The 25,631-nt window shown below is 43.1% G+C and overlaps 1 protein-coding gene across 1 annotated transcript in view; it reads left to right on the forward strand.

The window, feature by feature from the left end:
• Positions 1-25,631, forward strand: part of LOC146789395 (macrophage mannose receptor 1-like) — a 742,402-nt gene that overhangs the window by 573,610 nt on the left and 143,161 nt on the right. The window contains exon 22 of the mRNA XM_085631522.1: positions 5,325-5,494. Within this exon, the coding sequence (XP_085487648.1) occupies positions 5,325-5,494 (170 nt within the window). The remainder of the gene's footprint in view (positions 1-5,324; positions 5,495-25,631) is intronic.

Below are 25,631 nucleotides of genomic sequence, written 5' to 3' on the forward strand. Positions count from 1 at the left end.
TTCAAATCTGTCATAAACAGCTGCTTGAATCAGAGTTTCAGTATGTGAACAGGCAACCATCCCTCTTCTTAGGAGAGTGCACTTGTCCCTCTGTCTATCAGTGCTTGAGCATGTACCTGGCCCTCTTCTGGTTGTGAGAGCACACCAGTTCCTATATCTTCCTGTACATGACCATCTGTTTGCCTCTCCTCCTACTTGTAAATATGCACCTTTTGTTCTGTCTCTATGTATGCACCTATATTATGCATGGATTTTGTATCGTTCATGACTTGGCATTTCCACGACCTTTACGTACTGTTCAGAATACATTTGAAAAGACTCACACCAGTCTGTTGACAGATAATGTAATGACATTTGATGCATTTAAAGGGGGTAAGATCATGTTGTGGAGCTTGCATCTTCATTCCTTACAAGTTTTTAGTTGCAGCATTTGAATAGTCTAATGTAGGAGCAGCTGTGACCCATGACTTGCCCCTTGTGAACCATGTGCTTAGTGGTGGCAAAATAAATGCCAAGAATGCAGGATTAGCTAGCCGTTATGGGTATCAGGGTCCCTCTCCCTTTTTTAAACCCCTTTCTTTTATTTTACTAATAGTAAATATTATTGTGTGTTTATTATTAGTGGCATAAAAAAATAGAGCACTAGTACCTGGAATAGTACCTTTTCTTGAAGCTTAGGTAAGTTAAATAAAATTACCTTAAATGTATGTTGAATGCATATGTGCAGATGAGAGTGTGCTTCTGTAATAGAGCACACATGTAAGTGTGAGTGCATCTGAATGTATAAGAATCTGTGTGTGTGAAAGTGAGCGAGTTACAGGTAGTGAGTGAGAATGACTGATAGTGATTGTGTCAGTAAGTGAGTATGAGTGAGTCACAGTGAGTGAATGGGAGAAAGATTGCAAGTGAAATTGAGTGAGAATGATGAGAAAGGTTGAGAGTGTATTAGAGAGAGTGAGTGACAGTAATTGTAACTGTGAGTAAGAATGAATGAGTTACAGTGAGAATAATTGAGAACGAGTGAGTAAAATTAAGAATGAGTGTGAGTGAGTGAGTGAGAAATTAAGAGAAAGTGAGTTTGAGTGTCTATGAATGAGAATAAGTGTGACTGTGGGTGAGGATAAGTGAAACTGAATGATAAAGAGTGACACCAAATGTTAGTATAAGTGAGTGAGAAGGTATGAGTGAGTCAGAATAAGAGTGAGTGAGAATGAGTGAGTGAGAGAGAGTAGGAGTGATTGCAAGAGAGTGATGAAGAGTGAATGAGTACAATTAAGTGAGAATAAATGAGTTAGAATCAGTGTGACCTGGTAAAGATGAGTGTAAGTGAATGTAATGAGTGAGAGTAAGAATGTTACTTTAAGACTGTGAATCTGCTATTGGCCCTGGTATACTGAAGGTAATTCTTGATTTATAGCAGCACCTAAGGCTAAATGCTGGCTCTGTCACACTGAAAGCAATGTTTAGCATGACTGCATGACATTCACCTGTGAGAAAATACTGGCACCGGCATCCAATAGGTAATACTTGGCATATGGGGCACTGAAACAAAAATCTTGGCACTTGCATATTGTCGGTAATCCTTGGCATAGGGCAACCCATGGAAAAATGCTGGCACTGGCACATTTGGAGGTAATTCTTGATATAAGGGAAGAATACATGGGATAAGGTGAAGGGGTGGCAAGTTCAACCATGACAAAATGCCTACTCTAAGATACTAGAGGTAATTGTTGACAGGGTTCACCCTTGGTATATCGACAGCACTAATGGCAAAATACTGGCACTTGCATATTGTACATGATATTTGGCTTAATAGTTAACCCATATAATAAGGGGTGGGACACCCATTACAAAATGCTGAGTTTGTCACAATAGAAGTAATCTTTAACACATGCGTCACCCAGAGCACCTTTTCATAAGATGGAGTGAGGCTTCAATGGCTTTTCTCACCATTAAAGGACTTGAATATTTAAGAAGTGACATTTCAGAGAGTATGACCTTTGCCAATTTTATGTGAATATAATGCTTTAAATTGCACTATTTCACACCATTTTTTCAAAACTTTTAATGGGAAAACTTTTCTGAACCTTCCCTAAAAGGGGTCAGGCTGAGGCGCTTCCCATGCATGCTATGATTCTGGGCAAGTGTTATGGCCCACCACTTTCAAAGATAACAAGCCACTTTGCAAGAACAGAAAGTAACTGTCTTGATGAGCTCTGTTCACTTTCTGCAACTTCCACTGGGACCAGGACATTACACTTGAGATTTTATGAAAAAAATTAATTCAGCACTGCAATTCACACTCTTCTGATTAAATACCAAAATGAACTACAACTCAACGTATTTTTGCCTTGTTACAGTAATGTTATTACGTAAATATGATGGGTTTGAATTAAACTTTCACATCTGTGCTTTGAGTGAGTGACAGTGCCTTTAAAATGTCATAAATCCGAACGTAATAAGTATAAGAAGTAATTTAAGCCATTAACAAGTTCACATTCAACATGTGGGTATATTAATATATGGAGACCGCAGACCCGGTGATGGGGGGGCGATTAAAGCCTTACGAGTCTCTGCGGCAGGAACCGCTGATGCGGACATCTCGTGCCCGGAGGCACTCTATTTAAACCAGAATGGGATCCTGCTGTGCAGTTTGACCACAGACCCCGTGAGGGGGGAAGGACTCAAAGCCCCACGAGTCCCCTTGGCAGGAGCCGCTGACACCGACATCTCGCGCCCGGAGGGACAGTATTTAAATCAGAAGGGGGTCCAGCTGCGTGGGACGTGCCCGGGTGAAGACCAGGCAAAGAGTGGGCACATCTGTGCCTTCCCGTGCCCGGATAAGGGTGGGCTGGCCCCCCCCTTTCAGCCGAGGCAGCAAAAACATAAGGTGGGAACTCCTATCCGCAAAACTATTAACTATGGGGAAATGAGTAGGACCCAAAGTCACATGCCCTTTTGTCACCATTGACAGTATGCTGGAGAGAGTGGTTAATATTGTAACCAATTAAATCAAACTAAGGGAGTGCATATTATCTTTGGGATGTGAGGTGACACAGGCAGGATCCGGTAGTATTTCTGTGTTAGATGGTAGAGATTCCTTGCATACCGTGATTGATCCTCATCCTGTGCCCCCTATTAGTGATATTGAAGGCCATGGCGAGCATGGCCGCCCCCCCCCTGTAACTGTTGCAGCGAAACGCAAAATACGATCAGGAAAGCTCATTTGCACTGAAAGGAAGCAGCCACCACGCTCTGCCGCAGCACGAAGAGACTTAATCTCCTGGATATTGCCATCAATTAGCCCACAGCCCATAGCCAAACCCTCGAATAGTGACGCTACTCGATCCTCTCACGCCGAGACTGAAGCTACACCTGAGTCACTTGACATAGGGTAGTCTCTTATTGATGCAGTATGCTCCCGGGTTGGTGATTTAATAGACAAGAAACTAAATCCTCTGTTGGATCACCTAGAGACTCTAACGGACAGGCTCTGTAAAAGGGTGATGGCTCTCAATAATGATGCCACGGCAGGAGGGGGCAATCATTTGACAAGTATTTTAGCCCCAAACAGTCTAGTTAATGGGGATCAGTGTTTGCCAGATAGTCTTTCAACTGTATTTTCCTCTATTGGAGATACGCAATTGATTGATCGACAACCCTCGAATGCAGTGGTAGCACATAATCCCATAAGTAATGATTGCTCACATAACCTAGCTGGGGCTGGCACTTTTGCTCCCCCAAACCAAAACATATACCTAACTTTTATATCTAATCATCCCCAAGAATTTCCTGGTAAGCGTAATAGTGTTACCCGTCACCTCTCAAAAGGGACGAGCCTCAGAATCAATAAGGATGTGCTGAGCTTACCCCCAGCAGCCTGCCCTTATGTCCTGGTATTGGCGGGAGAGCCCCCACGTAAGGCACAGCAGAACGAATCCTGGGGAGAGCTGCACAACAAATGTGTTGACTGGTTATCTAAGAACAAACAGTCTAATATTTTGAATATGAATGAGATAATCATGGTACGGAGAAAGGAGTGGGTTGGCGGTTCAGCTAAAAACATTGAAGGGGATTGTAACGTAATAAACTTCCGCAGACCTTCTGTGGTAAGAGTGGCATTAATACAACAGTAGACCTCTGCCCTTTGACACACCAAATCTGGTCATTACCCCTAGGATAATTTTATAAGGCACCTCTGAGAGGTATTATGCCAGGACAACCTCCTTGAGCTCATCAGAACAATTATGCAGTGTTATCCAATATCGATGCCCCGGACTGACTGACGCCATTGATAGTCGGCGGGCCGATTCCTTACCTACATGCTAGTTGCATGCACCCCTGACGCATGATCAAACTGACTCAGAGGGGGCTTTGGCTTGTTATAACCAGGTCCTGAAAATACTTGTTTAGCTCACCCCAACCGAGGGGGCAGGGGATTTTTACCTATTTATAATGTTTTTTAAATCTCAGTGTATAGTTGTAGGAACCTATGGCGCAGAGGTTTGGGGTATTTCAAATTGCCATCTTGTCCAGTATGCAGAGAACAAGTTCTGCCGTAAACTCTTGGGCATCCCAATCTCTTTGCTCCAATCTGTGTGACACAGTGAACTAAAATTACATTACGTTGAAGATTATATTACTCTATTTTGGCTAGCTTTATGGAAAAATACGGCAGCGTCCCTCACCAGAGATATTATAGCAGATTGCCTTAAATGTGAGAAAGGTATGGACATTCCATGGTTAGATGAGGTGAGAACCAGTTTACCCAGGATTAGCCACGGACGTGTTTTTGATAACCCTAATGATTTAGACATTGTAAATAAAAGTGAGCTTCATGTGGCCCTATACAAGTGCTACCACGAGGATAGACTGGCCAAAGAGTCCAGTGAACCATGTGTGGCCTTGTTTTTGGACATTGAAAATGACCAACAACTGGCTGGCTATCTGATTAAACCTATGGAGGAAGAAATTAACATACACTATTTGTTTTATGGGCCTGGCAATAGAATGTGTTACAAAGTAGCCAATTTTAAAACTAAAGTGCTCCTATTGTTATCTTACTAGAAATCTCTTGTTTTTGGTATCTGGCTTTTTAGAATGCATTTAAGAGTCAACTTGTGTTTTGTGAGACTTCTTGAGATTTGTAATGTTTGCATAAACTAAACAATAAAAAAAGTACAAATGAAATGAAATATTGATGTTATAAGTAATATTACCAGTCTCTTAAATATTCCTATACTTGTTACGCTTATTGTTTTGTCGTTGTTAATATAGTATGATGAATTATTTTAATTGCATGTTTTGTATGCTTTATTTTTTAGATTTCCTTGTGTACCATTTAAATAAAATGCAAGTTAGCACCTGGATTGGCTTCAATGACATCAATGCAGAAACTAAATTTCTGTGGACTGACGGAAGTGGAGTCTATTACACAAACTGGGCGAAAGGTTTTCCGAATGCAAGATCATATTCCATTGGCGGAAGTACTGGAGTAGGAACAGAAATTAATTATTAAATACTGCTGCTATTCTAGGAGAACTGCTGATTCGCCTGCAGATTTAAACACTGAGGGCCTGATTTGACTTTGGTGGAAGGGTTACTCCATCAGAAACATGACGGATGTTCCGATCACCTAATTGCGAGTTCATTATATGCAGGTCCACTGGAATTATGCAGAAAGAGAGGGCCAAATTATGTGGCAGGGTTGAGTAAATTGTGCTGCAACACAAGCCAAATTGTGCAGCATAGTGTGGGACATTTCGCAATAGTGTTACATCATTATATTGTCATTTTTAACACGATATGGGCATTGGCTGTGCCTCATTAGTACCAATTTAACACCCAACTATAGCATTAAGCAACAGAAAGGTGACCAGTCTAGCTTTGCAAAGGGCCTTCCACTGTGCAGCACCACATGTTGCTGCATTTGTAGTAACTTTTGACATGTTTGAGCTAGAAACAAAAATAGTTTTTTGTTAAAATCTGCAGAATATGTGAGAGGTGATGGATTATGTGGCAAAGGCAGCAAATCTATAAATATGCAAAAATCGCCGCACAATCGCATAATTCTAGTGGCTCTGATTATAGGCTATGGCACGCGTAATTTGGCGGATGGTATATTAGACGTTTGTGACCCATTCACCAACGTCTGAATCAGGCCCTTTGATCAGAAAGCAAAAATAGTTTGTTCTTGGGTGATATTTTTTAAATGTCCACAAGCTGTTGGATGTCCTTGTGGAGTTTCCTGTGTCCCCATATTCTCTGATTAATGCATAATCTGTCCTAATAAATACCTGCCCTGCTCAACCTCATTATAGTATAATATGCAAAGTGAGACTCAACATGGAACTGGTGTACCAATGATAGGATGCTTTCATGTGACATTTTAAAGGTTTGGGTAAAGGGCAAAATCATTACCTGTGAATGTTATATTCCCACAAACCCTCTTTCAAAACATTGGTACGATGAACAATTGAGAAATATGATGACAGATTTGAAGAGCATTCTTTATCCACATTTGCATTTACATGTATGTTGTTACAGTTATGTATATTTCTTTCTGACCTGTAGAACCTAACAGTGGACAGAAAATAACTATCTGAATGCATCCTTACACTAGGCAAGGGGAACAAGGAAGGAGGCAGGGGCGATTCAGCTTAAACCTGATCGGCAATTTATGGCACAGAAATATCATGTCACTAACAGTGAAAATATTAATTAGCATACTAAGGCATCCAATCGTTAGCGGAGACACAAATAAATATGAATTTGAGAAGTCTACGGTGACATACAAACTTCATCATTGTGTAGAAGTGTTTTTTGCAAGGTACCAGGGAAGGTAAGCAATCATGTTCAACAGCAAACACCAGTTTCTGGCTCTGAAGTAGCCAAAGACCTCTTCTGAAGAATGAGGAAAGATTGGACTTTTGGTCAGACTACTTCACCCATTGGCTTCTTTTTTTCAGGTTGCTTTAGCTTTTGATTGAGACATTGTCAGTGGCCTTTTATATCAAGCAAGGGGAGTATTTCCGTCTGGGTATCTTGCAGTTATTCAATTGATATATTATTCTGCCTGCTATGGGTGCTTACCTTGCAGTGCATGAGGTGCATTGTTTTCAGAAGAAGTAGCAGTTTCCAATGGGTTATTTGATGAATATGGAAGCCTTTTTTAAATGAAATGTTCCCCATCAAAGCATCTCTTCCTGAGTGATAACCGTACAATTGCCTGCAGATTTATGTAAATGCGTATGGAATTGATCTCCAATAACTGCCAGGTGTTATTTTTCGAAACAGTATTTTTTTAACTAAGGAAAAGCTGTTTCAGCACTACAAAATAAATAATTGTATTGGAAAATAGGACATGAAATATTTGATATCCATATTTTCCTTGTACATCAGTCAAATCTTTTATTGCTATGTGGCTTTTTTTGCAATCAGTAAGGAACAATGCCTCTCCTTGCTTTGTTTTCTGTGCCTGATGCCATTTCTCTCTTTTCATTTGTGATAATTGTACATGGTGTAATTGAAGTACAGCACATGTATGGCATATCAGTAGAAATGGGAAGATAAAACATGACAATGGATTAAGTCAGGTGTGTGCTGTACATTTTTCTGAAGGACTTTGAATGTGATATATGCTGCATACTTATAGACAACACTTTTCTTAATCAGCAGTGGAAAGGATGTCTGAAATTATGCAGAATCTAAAACTATCCATTGAAAATTGTTAGGGCTCTTGTGATTTCCCAGGGTGGTCCACGTCAAAATATAAATGCATATTTAGCCTCTTCTGTGCCCATGACGAGATAGTCTCGTCATGGAGCACGGTTGCGCTGTGCCCATGACGAGACTATCTCGTCATGAACCCCACCCACTAATGCAACGCCCGGCACAGGAGGGGGAAAGGGCGTGGCACTGAAGGGGTTAGAGTTGCTTTTATTTGATTGGTATTGTGGTCGGATGATTCTACCAAATATCTGGCTACCTTGATACTTTCAGCACCAATCCTAGCACCACTGAATCATCTTCAGCCTTGGTTATAGAGGATCCATGCAAGTCATGTACAATATGATGACCAAAAGAATGGAGCAAAGCAAACCAGTTATGTGCACACATAGCACACCTTGTGTGCTGTTCAGCAGCCCTCACTTTCAAATGTGATCTTTCCATCACCATGTGGAGAAATTTTGATTCATTTAAATCATGAACTTTCTTTCACACTGTTTTGCTGCTTCTATTTTTCATGCAAAAAGAGATGTCCTCTTTTCTTGTCGATATCTAGACTTTTCAAGATTAATGCTTTAGGTCCCCAGGGCCAAAATTGGCCATGGGAAGGAGGGGCCATGCAGCCCCCTCCCTGTATAAATGAAAAATAAAAAATATAATAAAATAGCGTGTCGCCAGAACCTGCCTCCTTTCTCCACCACTCTGCAAATGCACCTCCTGGCACACTGCTGGTTGGGTTATGAAGTCCTCTTGGATCCAGAGGGTCCTTGACGGCCAACGTCCCCTCATGTTACCTCCATGAAGTTGCACAAAGCAGGATTGCTGAAAGGTTATCAGAGGCTACATCCCCTTTCTCCACCACTCTGAAAAGTTACCTCCTGGGGCACTGCTGGTTGGGGGTGAAGTTCCCTTTGTTCCAGAGGGTCATTGGGGGCCAACTACCCCTCCTGTTACCTCCAGTAAGTTCCATGGAGCATGATTGCTGTAAGGACTTTGGAGGCCATGCTCCCTTTCTCCACCACTTTGCAAACACAATTCCTGTTGCACTACAGCTGGGAGATGAAGTCCCCTTGGCTGCTGAGGGATCTTGGGGGCCAAGAAGCCCTCCTGTTACCTCCAGTAAGTTCCTTAAAGTGGGATTCCTGAGAGCTGGTCAGAGGCACAGCCCCCTTTCTCCACTATACTGCAAATTCGACTACTAGTTAAAAAGAAAAGAAATTCACTTAAAGAAACAAAGGTTACAGGGACGTTATAGTTAGGAAAAAGAATTTGAAAGACCTTAGAAATTCACTGGCAGAAAAACAAAAGTTAAAGGGACGTTATAGTTAGGAAATAGAATTTTTTTAAACTCAGAAATTCACTGAAAAAAACAAAGGTTACAGAGACATTATAGATAGGCTGAGATTTCACTGATACAAAACCAGTGAAATTCATCAGTAGTGAGTATGCAAATGGCTGTGTCGGTGAGTATGTCTCAGTGGTATATGGGTGAGTAACTGCATATCTGAAAGGAAGTATATGTGAATGTTGGAGTATATAAGTGACTATATGTGTGAGTGAGTGTGAGAGTGGATGTATCAGTGAGTGAGTGCTTGTGTCAGTAACTGTATCGGTGAGTGAGTATATGTTAGTTTCTGTATGAATAAGTGAGTTGGTGTTTGTATAACTGTGTAGGTGAGTTAGTGGCAGTGTGATTGAATCTATGAGTGGGTGAGTAGCTGTGTGAGTAGCTCTATGAGTATCTGACAGTGTATGAGTGGCTGTATGGGTGTTTGAGTAGAAATATCAGTGTCTGTATTAGTGAGTGAGTGGGTGTATGAGTGGCTATATGGGTGAGGGATGGATGCGTGTGTAGACCTATGAATGAGTGAGTGGGTATTAAAGTACTGTTATGGTGTGTCAATGGTTTCAAGAATAGTTGAGTGGCTACATCAGAGATTCTGATGATGATGTCATCAGTGATGTCACCAGTAATGTCATTTGAGATGTCATGAGTGATGTCATGAGTGATATCACTGACCATGTCACGAGGGATGTAATATGTTTGGTCATTAGCAGTGCATTGCAGGGGCATGAGTTATAGCTAGCTCAGTTAACTATAACTGCTGGATTTCTCTAGTTTTGTATGAGGGAAATGTCAGCCTAACTATAATGTCCCTGTAATCTTAGATTTTTTCAGTGAATTTCTAAAGTTTTTTTAAATTCTATTTCCTAACTATAAAGTCCCTATAACCTTTGGTTTTTCAGTGAATTTCTAAGGCTTCTCAAATGCTAAAATATTCCAGTTTCTTTCTATTTATTAATTATAATGTCTATTATTTGTAAGTGATCTTTGTTTAAGATTTTTGTACTTTCTTTCTATAATGGGATATTGTGTATTATTTTTATATAATACACCACAGATTTTTTGATTTCATATGTTTTTATCAGAAAATACATTAATAACTGGTTTTATTTTTAACAATTTTGAAGTCGGCACAGCATTGTTGCATTTACAGTGGAGATTCTGTCACCAGTAAATGTATTTCACCTACTGAAAAATACACTTAAAGACATTTTTTAAATAAAGTTTACCTCTAAATATGTAGTAGATATTCCTTTAACTTTTCTTTCCATGATCAATTTATAACAAAGCCACCTTCTTACAAAAAACATTTGTTAGCGACTACAGACGTCATAGCGGTGACGTCGTAGTCGCGAAGAGCGTGTGGGTTGTACGAAGTGTAAAACATATATATGGGGAAATCCCAGCCAAGCAACAGACAAAAACCCGTGAAATATATATATATAATACACATATTCTACAGTATATTTACCAGTAGAGCTTTATTAGTGTGCTTTTCAAACTCATATTTTACTAGGCCTGGGCGGTAAATTCCGTTCCGCTCGCGGAATTTGCGGAATTTCGGTAATTTCGCGTTCCGCGGATAACGCGAAATTGCCCAAAATGCTGCTTTCCGCGAATTCGCGAAATTTTTTCTTGGTCGCGTTCTCAAAATGCGTGTTCGCGAGATATTTCTCCCCGAGCATGCAAACAGCAACTGTGAACAGGAAAAAAGCATCGCGAACAAGCAATTCCGCGTGTTCGCGGAATTTCCGCATGTTCGCGGAGATTTTTTACCGTTTCGCGGAGATTTGCGTAACGCGATTACGCAAATTCCGCCCACCCCTATATTTTACTAGTGAGTTTCCTGATTAATCGCCTCCAAACACCGTTTCCGCGAAGAAAGAGGAAGTTGCGGATAGCATGCGTTTTTCAACAACTCTGAAACATATATGTAGAGCTACTGTGAACAAGTTTAGTATATCTATTTACTATTATATTATTGCAAGTTCTTTTCTCTTATATATTGCATTTCCGCTTCACCGCTGTAACCGCGACTATTTCGGTCACCGCGAATATCATGTGACCGGGAAAGCAAGGAACATCATTGGATAATATACTTTTCGGCAAAGTCAATAGGAAGCTCACATCCACTGCTCCTTCTTGAATCTTCCTTTATAGAGCTTCATTTTTAGCAGGTGGATTCATTTTGCAGTGGAAATGTTTTGCTTTTTTCAGAAATAGCAACACAGCGCGCAGATGGGGTCAACAGCAAGAACAGCTGAACCAGGATTTAGAGGAGGTGGACAGTGAAGATCTGGAAGAAGAGGAACCTCCAAAAAAGAGAGCTAGTTGCCATTTTTGTTATTATAAAAAACAAAACAAAAAATGTAAAACTTTACAAAAGCCTGAAAAAAGGTTCCTGTTGGAACAGCCTTTACAGTTAAAAAAAGATAAAGTATGTATATATGTTGGAATGAGTGTATGACTGGTGTATAGATAATTGAATGAGTGCACAACTGGTGAATGGATATTACAATGAGTGCAGTGGTGGTACCTGAGTAAATCTATGAGTGCATACGTAGTGCCTGAGGGATTGGATGAGTGCAAACGTAGTGATTTGATAATTGCATGTGTGCATGGGTAGAGTGTGGCTGAATAGATTACGGCATTTGTAGTGTCTGAGTGAATACAAGAGTGGATGGATGGGGACATGGATAATGTCTGAGTGAATGAATAAGTGCATGGATAGTGCCTGGGTGATTGGATGAGTACATGCATAGTACCTGAGTGAACAGATCAGTGCAAGGGTACTGCTTGAGTAAAATGGATGTGTCCATAGGTAGTGCCTGGGTCAATGAATGAGTGCGTGGGTAGTGCCTGGGTGAATGCATGAATGCATGAGTGAATGGATGAGGGCATGTGTAGTGCCTGGGTCATTAGCTGAGTGTTTGGATAGTGTATGATTGAATGGATGAATACGTGCATAGTGCCTGCATGATTGGATGAGTTGAAGGGTAGTGCCTGGGTGACTGGATATGTGCATGCGTAGTGCTTGGGTTAATGAATTAGTGCATGGATAATGCCAGAGTGAATGAATGAGTGCATAAATAGTGCCTGGATCATTCAATGAGTGTATGGGTAGTGCCTCAGTGAATGGATGAGCACATGCATAATTCATGAGTGAACAGATGAGTGCAATGGTAGTGCCTGGGTGATTGGAAGAATGTATGAGTAGTGTCTGGTTGATTGGGTGAGTGCATAAGTACTGCCTGGGTGATTGAATGAGTTAATGAGTAATGACTGGGTGAGTGGATGAGTGCATGGGTAATTCCTTGGTATATGAAGGAGTGCAAGGGTAGTGCCTGGGTGATTGGATGAGTGCATGGATAGTGCCTAGGTGATTGGGAGAGTGCATATATAGTGTCTGAGAGAATGGTTGAGTGCATAGGAACTGCTTGGGTGATTGGATGAGTGCATGATTAGTGCCTCAGTGAACATATGAGCACATGCATAGTGCCTGGGTGATTGGATATGTGTATGGTTAGTAGTGGGTGAATAGATGAGTGCATGGGTAGTGCATGATTTAATGGATCAGTGCAAGGGTACTGTCTGGGTAAATGAATGAGTGGAAGGGTAACACCTGAATGATTGGATGAGTGCAAAGTATTTATTTATTTATTTATTTAGTGTTTTATAGAGCACAAACATGACCCATTAGGGTATCAGAGCGCTTTACAGGGATATCACGTTGTATACAAGTATGGAATAGTCAAAGAAAACATAAGTATACAATGTTCAGATCATAATTCAGAGAAATCCAGCAATTATATTTGTGGGAGTACAAGGTCAGTACAAGATGGGTGGCAGCCAGTAAGTCCAAACTCTAGTGGCAACAAACATAAGCAAAGCCACTGAGCGGTGTGTGCACTGCATGATTTATGCCAGAAACTTGCCCATTAGGAAGGTTTTGGCTTCTTTTTAAAATATTGACAGATAGGGAATTCTTCTGATGAAAGACAGAAGCGAATTCCAGATTCTTGGTGCGGCCCCAGAGAAAGCATGGTGGCTGGAGCACGGAGTCTCTAGCAGAACTGGAGTTTCGGGCTCCTCCAGAAACCATGATTATCTGGGCAAAATATGCAGGGGATTTCATGTCTAGCGCTTTGTGGGTGATACATGCCAGTTTGAGTTGGATTCTGGCTTCAAGAGGAAGCAAGTTCAGCGCCTTCAGATGCAGTGAGATGTGGTTGAATTTGTTTGAGCTTGTTAAGAGTCTGGCGGTGGCATTGAGGCAAGCTTTTAGGGGGGCCGTGGAGATCTTGAGCAGGCCTGAAAGGCTTGAGCATCCGTATTCGATTCTGGAGATAACTAATGCCTGGACTGCCATTTTTAGGTCTGAGGCATCAAGGGAAGGTTTTAGTTTCCTCAGGTAGCTCAGGTGAAACCTGGCAGTTTTAGCCATCGAGTTGATGTGGTCTCACATATTCAGGTTTCTGTCTAGGATTATTCAGAGTGATTTGGCTGATTCCACTATGGTCGTTGTGTAGTTTAGTGCTGTGATCGACTCGGTCCATTCCCGGATGTCAGGGTTACTTTTAGGGGGGGGAGATTAGAAGGAATTCTGCTTTTCGTACATTTAGTTTGAGCTAGTTGCAGGCGAGCCATTGAACAGTCAGCTTTAGGGCCTCATTCAAAGATTAGATCTCCTCTAGAAATTAGATTTTGGGTATTGGCATACATGTGGAAGGAGATGGTGGCGGTACGTAGTAATTCAGCTAACGGTTCAAGTTAGAGATTGAAGAGGGTTGGGGAAAGAGTTGATCCTTGCGAGACTCCGATCGTTATTGGGGAAGGAGCAGGTAGATTACTGTTGACTAAGAATCTCTGGGTACAGCTTCAGAGGAAGGATCTAAACCATTCGAGAATGGTTCCCCTTACTCCCATCCTGAATTTAGTAGTTTCTCGTGGTTGACTGTGTCAAATGCCGAGGATAAGTCCAGTAGAATTAGGAGGCATGTTTTGCCTTGGTCAAGGGATTGAAGACCATCATCCACAATATGGAGATTAGTAGTTTCCGTGCTGTGCCCAGGCCTGAACCCAGTTGTGAATTTATCTAAGATTAACGTTGGTGATATGTTGGCTCAGTTGAAGTTGCACACATTTCTCCAGAGCTTTCGCTAGAAGTGGGATATTGGATATTGGTCTGGAAGTGTCTGCAATAGCCTGGATAATTGCATGAGTGCAAGGTTAGTGCATGAGTGATTAGGTGAGTGCATGGATAGTGCCTGGGGATTGGCTCAATGAATGCATAGTTATCTGTGTGATTGTGTGAGTGCATGGATGGTGCCTGGGTGATTAGATGAGTGCATGGGTACTGCCTGGGTGATTGAATGAGTGTATGACTAGTGCTTGAATACATGGATGAGTGCACGAATAATGTCTGGGTAAATGAATGGGTGAATGAATGACTGTAAGGGTGATGCTTGGGTGAATGTATGAGTGCAAGCATAGTACCCAAGTGAATGGATTAGTGCATGCATAATGGCTGGCTGAACAAATCCATGCATTGGTAGTGCCCAGGTGAATGGATGAGTGCATAGGTCATGCCTGAGTGAATGGATGAGTGCATGCGTAGTACCTGAGTGACAGATGAGTGCAAGGGTAGTTCCTGAGTGATTGGATGTGTCCATGGTTAGTGGCTGGGTGATTGGCTAAGTGAGTGGGTAGTGCCTGAGTGAATAGATGAGTGCATGGGTACTGGCTGAGGGATTTGATATATGCATGGTAAATGCTTGGGTGAATGCATGACTGCATGAGTGAATGGATGAGTGCAAGTGTAGTACCTGGGTCATTAGACAAGTGTTTGGATAGCGCCTGAGTCAATGGATGAACGCATGAATAGTGTCTGAGTGAATGGATGAGTGGAATGGTACTGTGTGGGGGATTGGATGTGTGCATGCATAGTGCCTGGGTGAATGGATGAGTGCATAGATAGTGCCAGAGTGAATGGATCAATGCATGGGTAGTGCCTGCATCATTTGATGAGTGTATGGGTAGTGCCTGAGTGAATGGATGACTGCATGCATACTGCTTGAGTGAATGGATGAGTACAAGGGCAATGCCTGGGTGATTGGAAGAATGTATGAGTAGTTCCTAGTTTATTGGATGAGTACATCAGTACTTTCTGAGTGAATGGATGAGTGCATGGATAATATCTGGGTGAATGAATGAGTGCATGAGTAGTGCCTGGGTGATTGGATGAGTGCAAGCATAGTGGCTGGGTGAATAGATGAGTGCAGTGGCACTGCTTGGGTGAATGGATGAGTAGAAGGGTAGTGCCTGGTTGAATCGTTACGTGCATGATTAGTATGTGGGTGAAGAGATAAGTGCATGGGTACTGTGCAAATTAATGGATCAGTGCAATGGTAGTACCTAAGTAAGTGAATGACTGGAATGGTATCGCCGGAGTGATTGGATGAGTGCAAGATCATCCCTTGGTAATTGTATTAGTGCAAGGTTAGTGGCTAGGTGATTGGGTGAGTGCATAGATAGTACCCGGGTGATTGGGTGAATGAATGCATAGTGCCTTCATGATTGGGTGAATACATTGCTAGAGCCCGGGTGATTATTATATGAGTGCATGGGTAGTGCTTCAATGAATGGATGAGTGCATGGATAGTGCCTGAGTGAATAGATGAGCGCAAGCGTAGTGCCTTAGTGAATGCATGAGTGCAAGGGTAGGGCCTGGGTGAATGGGTGAGTAGAAGGATAGTGTCAGGGTGAATGAAGGAGTGCATGGGTAGTGCCTCAGTGAATGGATGAGTGCAAGGGTAGTACCTGAGTGAATTGATAAGTGCATGGATAATGGCTGGGAGAATGAATTAGTGCATGTTACCCATGCCTGAGTGAATGGATGAGTGCATGGATAGTGCATTTGAGATTCTGTGAGTGCATAGATAGTGCCCGAGTAAATGGATGAGTGCATGGGTACTGCCTGGGTAATTGTATAACTGCATGGGTAGGGCCTGCTTGATTGTATGAGTGCATCAGTAGCGCACAGATGAGTAGATGTCTGCAAGGGTAGCGCCTGGGTGATTGGATGAGTGCAAGGGTAGATCCTGGGCCATTGGATGAGTGCAAAATTAGTGGGTTAGTGATTGGGTGAGTATACAGTCTGGGTGATTGGGTGAATGCATGAGTGCATGGGTACTGCCTGGGTGATTGGATGAGTCCATGAGTAGTGCCTGGGTAACTAAATGAGTGCATGAGCAGTGCCTTGGTAAATGGATGAGTGCATGCATAGTATTTGGGTGTTTGCATAGTGCATGGGTAGCAACTGGGTGATTGGATGAGTACCTGAGTAGTGGCTGGGAGATTAGATGAATTCAAATTCAGTACCTGAGTGATTGAATGACTGCTTACATGGTGGCTGGAAGATTGGACTAGTGCAACTGTTGTGCATGGGAGATGGGATGAGTACATAAGTAGTAACTCAATTGATCCATTACTAGATTAGTGATTTGACACACTTAATATATCTCAACCTCTACCACTGTGAAGAAATAAAAAATGATAAAAAATATATTAGAATTTTATTTCGAACATTTGGCAACCAAACAACATAACAATATGTTTTTGCCAAAACTTTCTTGCAACTTAGACAAATGTTTCTTCCTGTTTTTAGCATTCATACTTGCTCACTTTCAACAGTGCTTTGTATGAAGACTCATCATGAAACAGTAGGAAAAAACAATCAATGGATTGTAAAAAAATTATAATTTGCACAGTAGATCATTATAACTATGTCATACTGTTTACTTCACTCACTATTCTTAATGAAAACAACTATATGGTAAAATTGTTTCTGGTATTATTATACCTCTTACAAAATGTCCAGAAATTATGAAGCAGTCTTCATTTTTGCATTTCCTTTTGTAAACATCATCCTTGTTAGGCCAAATGATGTATAGACTATTCTTAGTCCATATATGAAAAACATAACTCATGGTACAATGTAGAAGTTGCTGTAGCGGAAATAAAATAGGACTTTTTTTGTTGTGAAGAGATTTTTCACATGCAACTTAAGGCTACTGGTATTATAGTACCTCCATTTACTCTTTATCTGTAGTAACACAACATGGTCCTCAAATATTTATAAATGCCTTTCCCATAGTTAAAAAGAGTCCTTCGTTTCTAACAGCTTATTATAGACAATACCCCCAAAAGGCTGAATAATGTCTCAGAAACACGTACTCCAAATATATATCAACACAATACCACATTTTCTTATCTTAGATTCTCCATAGAATTTCAGTTCTAGAAACAGCAGATATAAGTTTGCTAACTTTTTGGGTGGTCTTGATTTGCATGTTACTTGTATGTCATTGCACTCTGTCCAACCTGTTTGACATGTTAAATATATTGTGTAGTGCCCAGAGATTATATTAACATCTTCATGAAATATGATTGCTATAGTTGTGAAAGTTCTTGCTGAGATGGAAATGTGTGCAGCTTTAACGTTTGTAATTTCAGTTCATAATTTAGTACCATCCACGCTGCATCGTGGTAGCTAGACCTAAATTCACAATCTTCACAGTTCCATTTATAAGTTAAACCAAATAATTCATTGACATTCACATCTTCTTCATCTAAGAGTTCTAGCATTACCATTAGAAATTTTGAGAGAACACTATTGATCCAGTGTAGTCATCAGTGTGTTTTCTTATTCCAGTAGCAGAATGTATAATACTTCAATCACTTCTTAATTCTTCAAGTAAATTACACAGTTGTGAAGACATTCTTTTAGCTACCTTTTCTTTAATAGAATTTGAAAAATGAGGTAAATGATATAGTCCATTTAACACTACATGTGCATAACACTTCACTCCAGATTTTTTATCAAAGTGATAGCCTTGTATTTCCTCATTGTACTCCAGTTTTCTTTTCTTTCCTCCTTGTTGATTTTCTTTTTGTTCATCTTCCAGTTCAACTGTGATAGACTGTTTAGATGTTTTCCACTTTGGACACAGTATTGCTGTTTGAAATACAGGATACTGGCCTAAATGAGGTGCATATTTAGCTCTTAACCTAATATATTCTGTTACACAGCTCACATCAGCACTTACTTTCTTCTCATCAAAATCAATCAGAAATAAACCAGACAATTTTCTAATTCATGACAAAGCAACATATGGCATTCCTTCTTTGAATACTACTAACAAAATTAACAAGACCTGTATCTACACTAAAGCCTTCCAATTTATTAATAGTTACTGCATACACTAAAGACACTGGGAACTGCTTTCGCTGGACATACAAGTCTTTCACAAGTAGGAAAAGTACAACACACCTACCAAGCTGCTTAACTTCAGCAATATCATTAAATTTTATGGCTAAGTATTCCACATCATTTCTGTTTGGATAATTAACAAACTTCATATCGTTACCCATTGCACCATTCACTAGCCCTTCTTCAACATTTAAATTACGACGTAAGATTACATGACAATTTTTACAGCTACGCAACTTTTTTTCCAATCCTGCAGTTTTCAACACAGACTTTTCTAAACTATCCAATTTCGATTGTAGTTTTTCTATTAATAGTGCTGTAACTCCTTGTTGTTCCATTTTTTATCATTTGGTCTTATTTCGACTATCTCTTCTTTCTTCACTTGAAATAATTGTTTCTACACTCCTCAAGTGTTAGCATCAAAGAAACAATAGTCTTCTCTTCCTTAACAAAATTGTACATTACTTCAGCAGCTGGAATATTACTTGGAAACAAATTTTTGATGAGAAAAGTTTGTAAAACTGTCTTTTCCTATTTTGTGAGGACTCCTACTCTTATATCCTTTAGTATAAGCATAATGCATATCTGATGCTTGGCGCATATTTTGGATTAACTCTTTGCATTGAAAGTTTTCCCAAATGTTTACATTTCCAATACTTCCTAGTGAATTCCTTGTTTCATTATGTAGTAGTTTCTTGAATACAGGTTGTCCTTTTACGGGAGTTAGTTGTAGCAGGTCGCCAAAGACTATTAAGGTGCCGATTCCGATCCTGGAAAAACCGGTTACGAACCGTCGGTCGGAGCGTTTCCTCCGTCCGACTCGTACCCGGGAAAAAAACCCTACAAACTTGCAAGTACGATTCGTACGGAAACACCATTTCCGTACGAATCGGAAAAAACACCGACCGACTGTAAAAATACATACCAATGTGATCCGGGACAGCGCCGACGTGACGTTGGGACGCATTCAGGCTGCGTTTCACGAACCAGGAAGTACGATTCGTACCAACAGCAGTTTGGACGGCAATATTTTTACGGTACCCAAAAAGTGCCGGAAAAGCGAAGCACGTCGCGATGCGAGCGGAATTGTGGGCCCGGTACGCGCCGTACCCCCCCCATCCCCCGTAAGTACGCGCCGACCCCCCCACCCCAGCCCCCGTATGTACGCGCCGAACCCCCCACCAGCCCCCGTATGTACGCGCCGAACCCCCCACCAGCCCCTGTATGTACGCGCCGAACCCCCCACCAGCCGCGGACGGACGCACCGAACACCCCCCCAGGCCGCGGATGAACGCGCTGTACCCCCAGCCCCCCGTGTATGTACGGATCGTACCCCCACCCCACCCGTGTATGTATGGTGCGTACCCCCACCCGTGTATGTACGGTGTGTACTCCCACCCATGGATGTACGGAGCGTACCCCCACCCGTGTATGTACGGTGCGTACCCCCACCCGTATATGTACGGAGCGTACCCCCACCCGTGTATGTACGGTGCGTACCCCCACCCATGTATGTACGGTGCGTACCCCCACCCGTGTATGTACAGTGCGTACTCCCACCTGTGTATGTACGGTGCATACCCCCACCTGTGTATGTACGGAGCGTACCCCCACCCGTGTATGTACGGTGCGTACCCCCACCCGTGTATGTATGGAGCGTACCCCCACCCGTGTATGTACGGTGCGTACCCCCACCTGTGTATGTACAGTGCGGACCCCCAGCGTGTAGCGGTGGGGGTCCGCACCGTACATACACAGGTGGGGGTACGCTCCGTACATACACGGGTGGGGGTACGCTCTGTACATACACGGGTGGGGTGGGGGTACGCTCCGTACATACACGTGTGGGGGTATGCACCATACATACACGGGTGGGGGTACGCACCGTACATACACGGGTGGGGGTGCGCTCCGTACATAAATGGGTGGGGGTACGCTTCGTACATACACGGGTGGGGGTACGCACCGTACATACACGGGTGGGGGTATGCTCCGTACATACACGGATGGGGGTACGCTCTGTACATACACGGGTGGGGGTACACACCATACATACACGGGTGGGGGTACGCTCCGAACATACACGGGTGGGTGTACGCTCCTTACATACATGGGTGGGGGTATGCTCCGTACATACACGGGCGGGGGTACGCACCGTACATACATGGGTGGGGGTACGCACCAGACATACACGGGTGGGGGTACACTCCGTACATACACGGGTAGGGTGGGGGTACGCTCCATACATACACGGGTGGGGGTACGCACCGTACATACACGGGTGGGGGTACGCACCGTACATACACGGGTAGGGGTACGCACCGTACATACACGGGTGGGGGTACGCACCGTACATACACGGGTGGGGGTACGCTCTGTACATACACTGGTGGGGGTACGCTCCGTACATACACGGGTGGGAGTACACACCGTATATACACGGGTGGGGGTACGCACCGTACATACACGGGTGGGGTGGGGGTACGATCCGTACATACACGGGGGCTGGGGGTACAGCGCGTTCATCCGCGGCCTGGGGGGGTGTTCGGCGCGTCCGTCCGCGGCTGGTGGGGGGTTCGGCGCGTACATACAGGGGCTGGTGGGGGGTTCGGCGCGTACATACGGGGGCTGGTGGGGGGTTCGGCGCGTACATACGGGGTCTGGGGTGGGGGGTTCGGCGCGTACTTACGGGGGATGGGGGGTCGGCGTGTATGTGGGCACATGTCTCCATGCTTGCTATAGAGGTTCGCTCCGTACGGTGTTTTTTCCATACGGTTGTACTATCGGACGGACGGGACGGATCGTACTTGCGCGCTCGGACTTCAGTTTTCCGATTCGTCCGGAAAATCATCCGGGGACGTGTCGGACACTTTTTCCGACCCCAGGACGTGTTGGGGAATTTTCCCAATGCGATTCGTATGGACTTTTTCCCATACGATTCGTACTTGGCAGTTTGTACGGTACTTGTACGATTCGTACGGAAAAAAATCCGGATACAATTCGGACGAGGAAAATTTTTCCAGGATCGGAATCGGCCCCTAAGTGTTTTCCTCCAAAATTTACATCGTAGTCAGTTTTTAATATTTGCTGCATTCTTAAATGTATACAAGCTAGCATTAGGTTAGACACCATGCTCACTTCATCAATAATTAGTACCTTTCTTTTATTTAATACTCTTGCCACTTCATGACAAGCATCACCAGATAATTTGTTGTATTGTAATTTGTTGTCATGTTCATCAGGGAGCATTAACAATTGATGAAGGGTAAATCCTTTAACATTATGAGCAGCTAAGCCTGTTGGTGCAGTGACAACACACAACAAATTGGAATCTGTTCTGTTCTGTAGGTAACTTGTTAGTACTTTAATCAAGAAACTTTTTCCAGTTCCAGCTTGACCACTTATGTACAATAGAACTGGTTTATATGTAGAACATGCACACTTTTCATCCTCATGGAGAAACCCATGTTCTACTTTACTTTTTATCCCATCTCTCAACATTTGAAGATACACTGCAAACACAGAGCACTCAATGCTGTCTTTCACAGCGCTGAACATTCTCCAGGTAGCTCACTTTCAGTTCGCAATGGCTTAATAACAAGGCTAAATACAAAATCTCTCTTTTTTCTGAAGTTTAGCAACTTACATTTCGATGGTTGATTAAATTTCTTTTGTTATGTCTCATCAAACATCCTTTGTATCCAGTCACAGCAAATGTTCCTTCATCTATGTTTTTACTGACATTACTTCTGAAAGTATAATGTTGAAGTTTTTCATAAAGACACATGCTTTACAGATGATGACATCTTCACGGATAGTATGTATCCAGCATGTTACTCTTCAGAATATCTGTACTGTGCGGCTCAAATTTTGAAAGATATTGAATTTCAGGAAATGACTTCAGTACTCTGTTACGAGTCTTAACAAGCCCTAAACTCACCTATAGAACTCCTCTAGATTTAGAAAACAAACTAGCTGAGCTTAACCAGTCTACATATTCATAGGTGCCTATCTCTCTCTGAGAAATCCTTTTCAAACTAAAACTGTACAATTTCTTCGTAAGACTTTTCTGCTGAAATCTCCTCCCACATCTCTTTCATCTCAGTTTTCTCTGACTTTGATATATAAGATGTAGCATCCCGAGCAACAGCAATTGAGTTGTCTGTAACAAACTGTACATCCATGTATGCATTCGACATCTTCAGAATCACAGGGTTGTGGTAATTAATGTAATTGGAGGCCTCTGTTCCTCTTATGTTGTATGTATTTTTCAGTGATTTCCTCGTAAGTGTATGTCTGACTCAGTGGTGGCTTGCTGTGGGAGTGCTGTGGGGCAGGGAAGGGGGCGGTTGAGGGGTATTAGAGTCCCACATGCTACGGACAGGTGTAAGGTAAGTAATTAAATAAATAAAACAATTTACCTTACGCGCGCTGCATCGCCAACTATATATTACCTACTGGCGGTCGCCAGTAGGTAGTTATAGTTAGAACCTAGTTTCCATAGGAAAAGCATTTTTTGATTTGCTAATAACTTTGGTGTCGTTTGACGAATGTTCGTGAAATTCTCTAAAAAAGGTCTATCCAGGTCAGCTCCTATCCTTAAAGTTTGGGGGCTGAGAAAAAAGGGGGGGTCCTAAAAAGTGTTTTCTCCATGTTAATTTCCATAGGAAATTGTATTACAGGCTACAGCCCGAACTTCTGAACGGAATTACACCAAATTTGGCAAACAGGTAGTGCTTGATTCAGAAAGCAACTTTTTGTTTAAATGGTGTAAATCCGTTCAGTAGTTGCTGAGAAATTCAAAAAATAAAAGTAAGAAAATCAATTTCCCATAGGAAACTTTAGTAAAGGCTACAGCCTGAACTTCTGAACGGAATTACACCAAATTTGGCAAAAATGTTGTGCTTGATTCAGAAAGCAACTTTTTGTTGAAATGGTGTAAATCCATTCAGTAGTTGCTGAGAAATTAAAAAAATAAAAGTTTTGATATCTGGGGCAGCGGTGGTTTTGCGTACCCTCCCGACCACGCGCTTCACTGTGATTGCCTGCCATGACCACGAGCTTCACTGTGATTGGCTACCAACACTCCAAACCAGGAAGTGTTGGCAGCCATCTTGTGACTCGGTAGAACCGAGTCACAAGAAAACAGTCAAAAAAAATTAAAAAAGAAAAGGGGCAGGGTAGATATACCCTGACCCCCTAGGCCTGCTTAGGGGGTCCCACAAGGACCACCAGGCAATATTATTTTTTTAAACGTCAGCGTGCGCGCTGGCTGCACAAATCCAGAAAAATTCAAAAAAAATTTAAATGAGGTGGGGGCTCCCCCACTTCATTTAAATGAGCCCCCGGGTGGGCTAGGTACCGGGGGCAATCCTATAATTATATTGCGGGATTGCTTTGGGGCAAGGGGAGCTGTATGTTAGCAGCTCCTCTTGCCCAAAAGCAATGCCGGCTCCCACAGGAGGTGGGGAGACGGCTAGGACCGTGGGGGCTTTGGGGATCCCACCACAGTCCCCAACGAAGAGGCCAGGCCCCAGGGGATGGGGTCCCCAGGGCCAGAAGTGGACAAGGGAAGGGGGACCACGCGGCCTAATGATTAATAAATACATTCAAGAATTGGGCATGCCCCGGGGGATGGGGTCCTCGGGGCGTATATAAATGAATGGGAGTGGACTGTTTTGTTTTTTTAAAGTTTGGAGTGGCGATCCTAATGCGGCACTCAGTACGGCCCCCTAGTGTGAACCCGCTGGGTGTGTGGCTCTCAGCGCGCCCCACTAGTGTGAACGCGCTGGGTGAGCTGCTCTCAGCGCGGCCCCCTAGTGTGAACGCGCTGGGTGCGCAGCTCTCAGCGCGGCCCCCGAGTAATTCATAAGTCTTCAAAAGACGATTTACCTGTAAATTAGGCTTTTTGGTGATTTCACCTCTTCTTAGAGCCACTTCATCTCTACTCTGCCTATGACTGGAAGAATGAGCTCCCCCTGAAATTTTTATCAGCCTCCCCCGCAATTTGGCTCTAGTTGCGCCCCTGACTGGCATACGCCGGCTCTGCCCCCTCCGCTTACGCTTACAGAATTCTGTAGATTCTATCCGACTTATGTCAATGATCCAGCTGTGGGGCTGGAAATATCTTGCAGACAGGATTCTGAGCCTTTCCCGAGGCTTGGTTTGCAATCCTGACGCTCTGCCGGGGTTGCCACTGGTTGGCAGCCAATTAGAGCCAAACTCGTCCTCGGGGTTAGGCTCCGCCAACATATGTACTTATCCAATCACTCTGCCAATCCCCAAACCCTTATAAATTCACTATACACTCTCCTTGCAGTACTCTAATCATCCAGTCTCTACCCATGTACTCATAGAATGACCCAGACAAAGTTACATAACCGAGGTCTCCCCCACTGCCAGAGTTAATATGGTTGCGTGTGCAGTCAACAGCACAATGTAATGTGGTAGGGACCAGAGCCATCATCCATACATAAGGTAGTGGAACTGGCTATGGGCACATGCGCTCAGCCCCTTTTTATTACCAGGGTCACATGTCCAGTGACGTCTGTGCTGGATGTGTGTGGGGTGAGTGCAAGCCAGCCCTAAGGGAATGGTTGGTGCTGGCAACAACTACAATAGTGATAATCAGATCACACACAGAGATTCAATCATAAAGGGTCCATGACTTGTGGTGCACTAAGGTTGGGGTACCAGATCTTAAATCACACAGAAAAGATTGATAGTAAAGGTCCCTGACTTGTGGTGCACTGAGGTAGGGGCACCAGAGATGAGCGTGCTGATGTGAAGAAATTGTTGATGTCCCTTCGGGATATTCCTGCTGCATGAGTTTACATTGTTGCATCCAGTGTCTACAGCACGAAAGTAATTCATAAAGGGTCCATGAGTTGTGATGCACAGAGTAAGTGCCACCTGAAGAACTCAGCGTTTGGGCAGCCAGCGATGATGGCGTGTCCTTGCAGGACAGGATTGGATTGTATATGTGTGAGACCTGCTGACCACAGTGTAGGTCGGAGGCAGCGGTCAGCAAGGGCCTACAACTACGTGGTGTTGACTTGTGATGCAACAGTGGCAGTCAGCGTGTGCGCAGCCAGCGATGATACGTAGTTCGGGTGGGCCGCACTGGGAGTAATGTCTTTTGCTTAATTAATTCTGCGTCAATAAGGCCACGTGGCGGTGAGTTTGTGGTGCACTGAGTTAGTGGCATCAGAAGCATTCAGCGTGTGCACAGCCAGTGATGATGTGTGGTGCGGGGGCGGGCCACACTGTGAGCAATGTCTGTTGCCT

The sequence above is a fragment of the Triturus cristatus genome, chromosome 10 (assembly GCF_964204655.1).
Source record: "Triturus cristatus chromosome 10, aTriCri1.1, whole genome shotgun sequence".
Taxonomy (NCBI): Eukaryota; Metazoa; Chordata; class Amphibia; order Caudata; family Salamandridae; genus Triturus; species Triturus cristatus.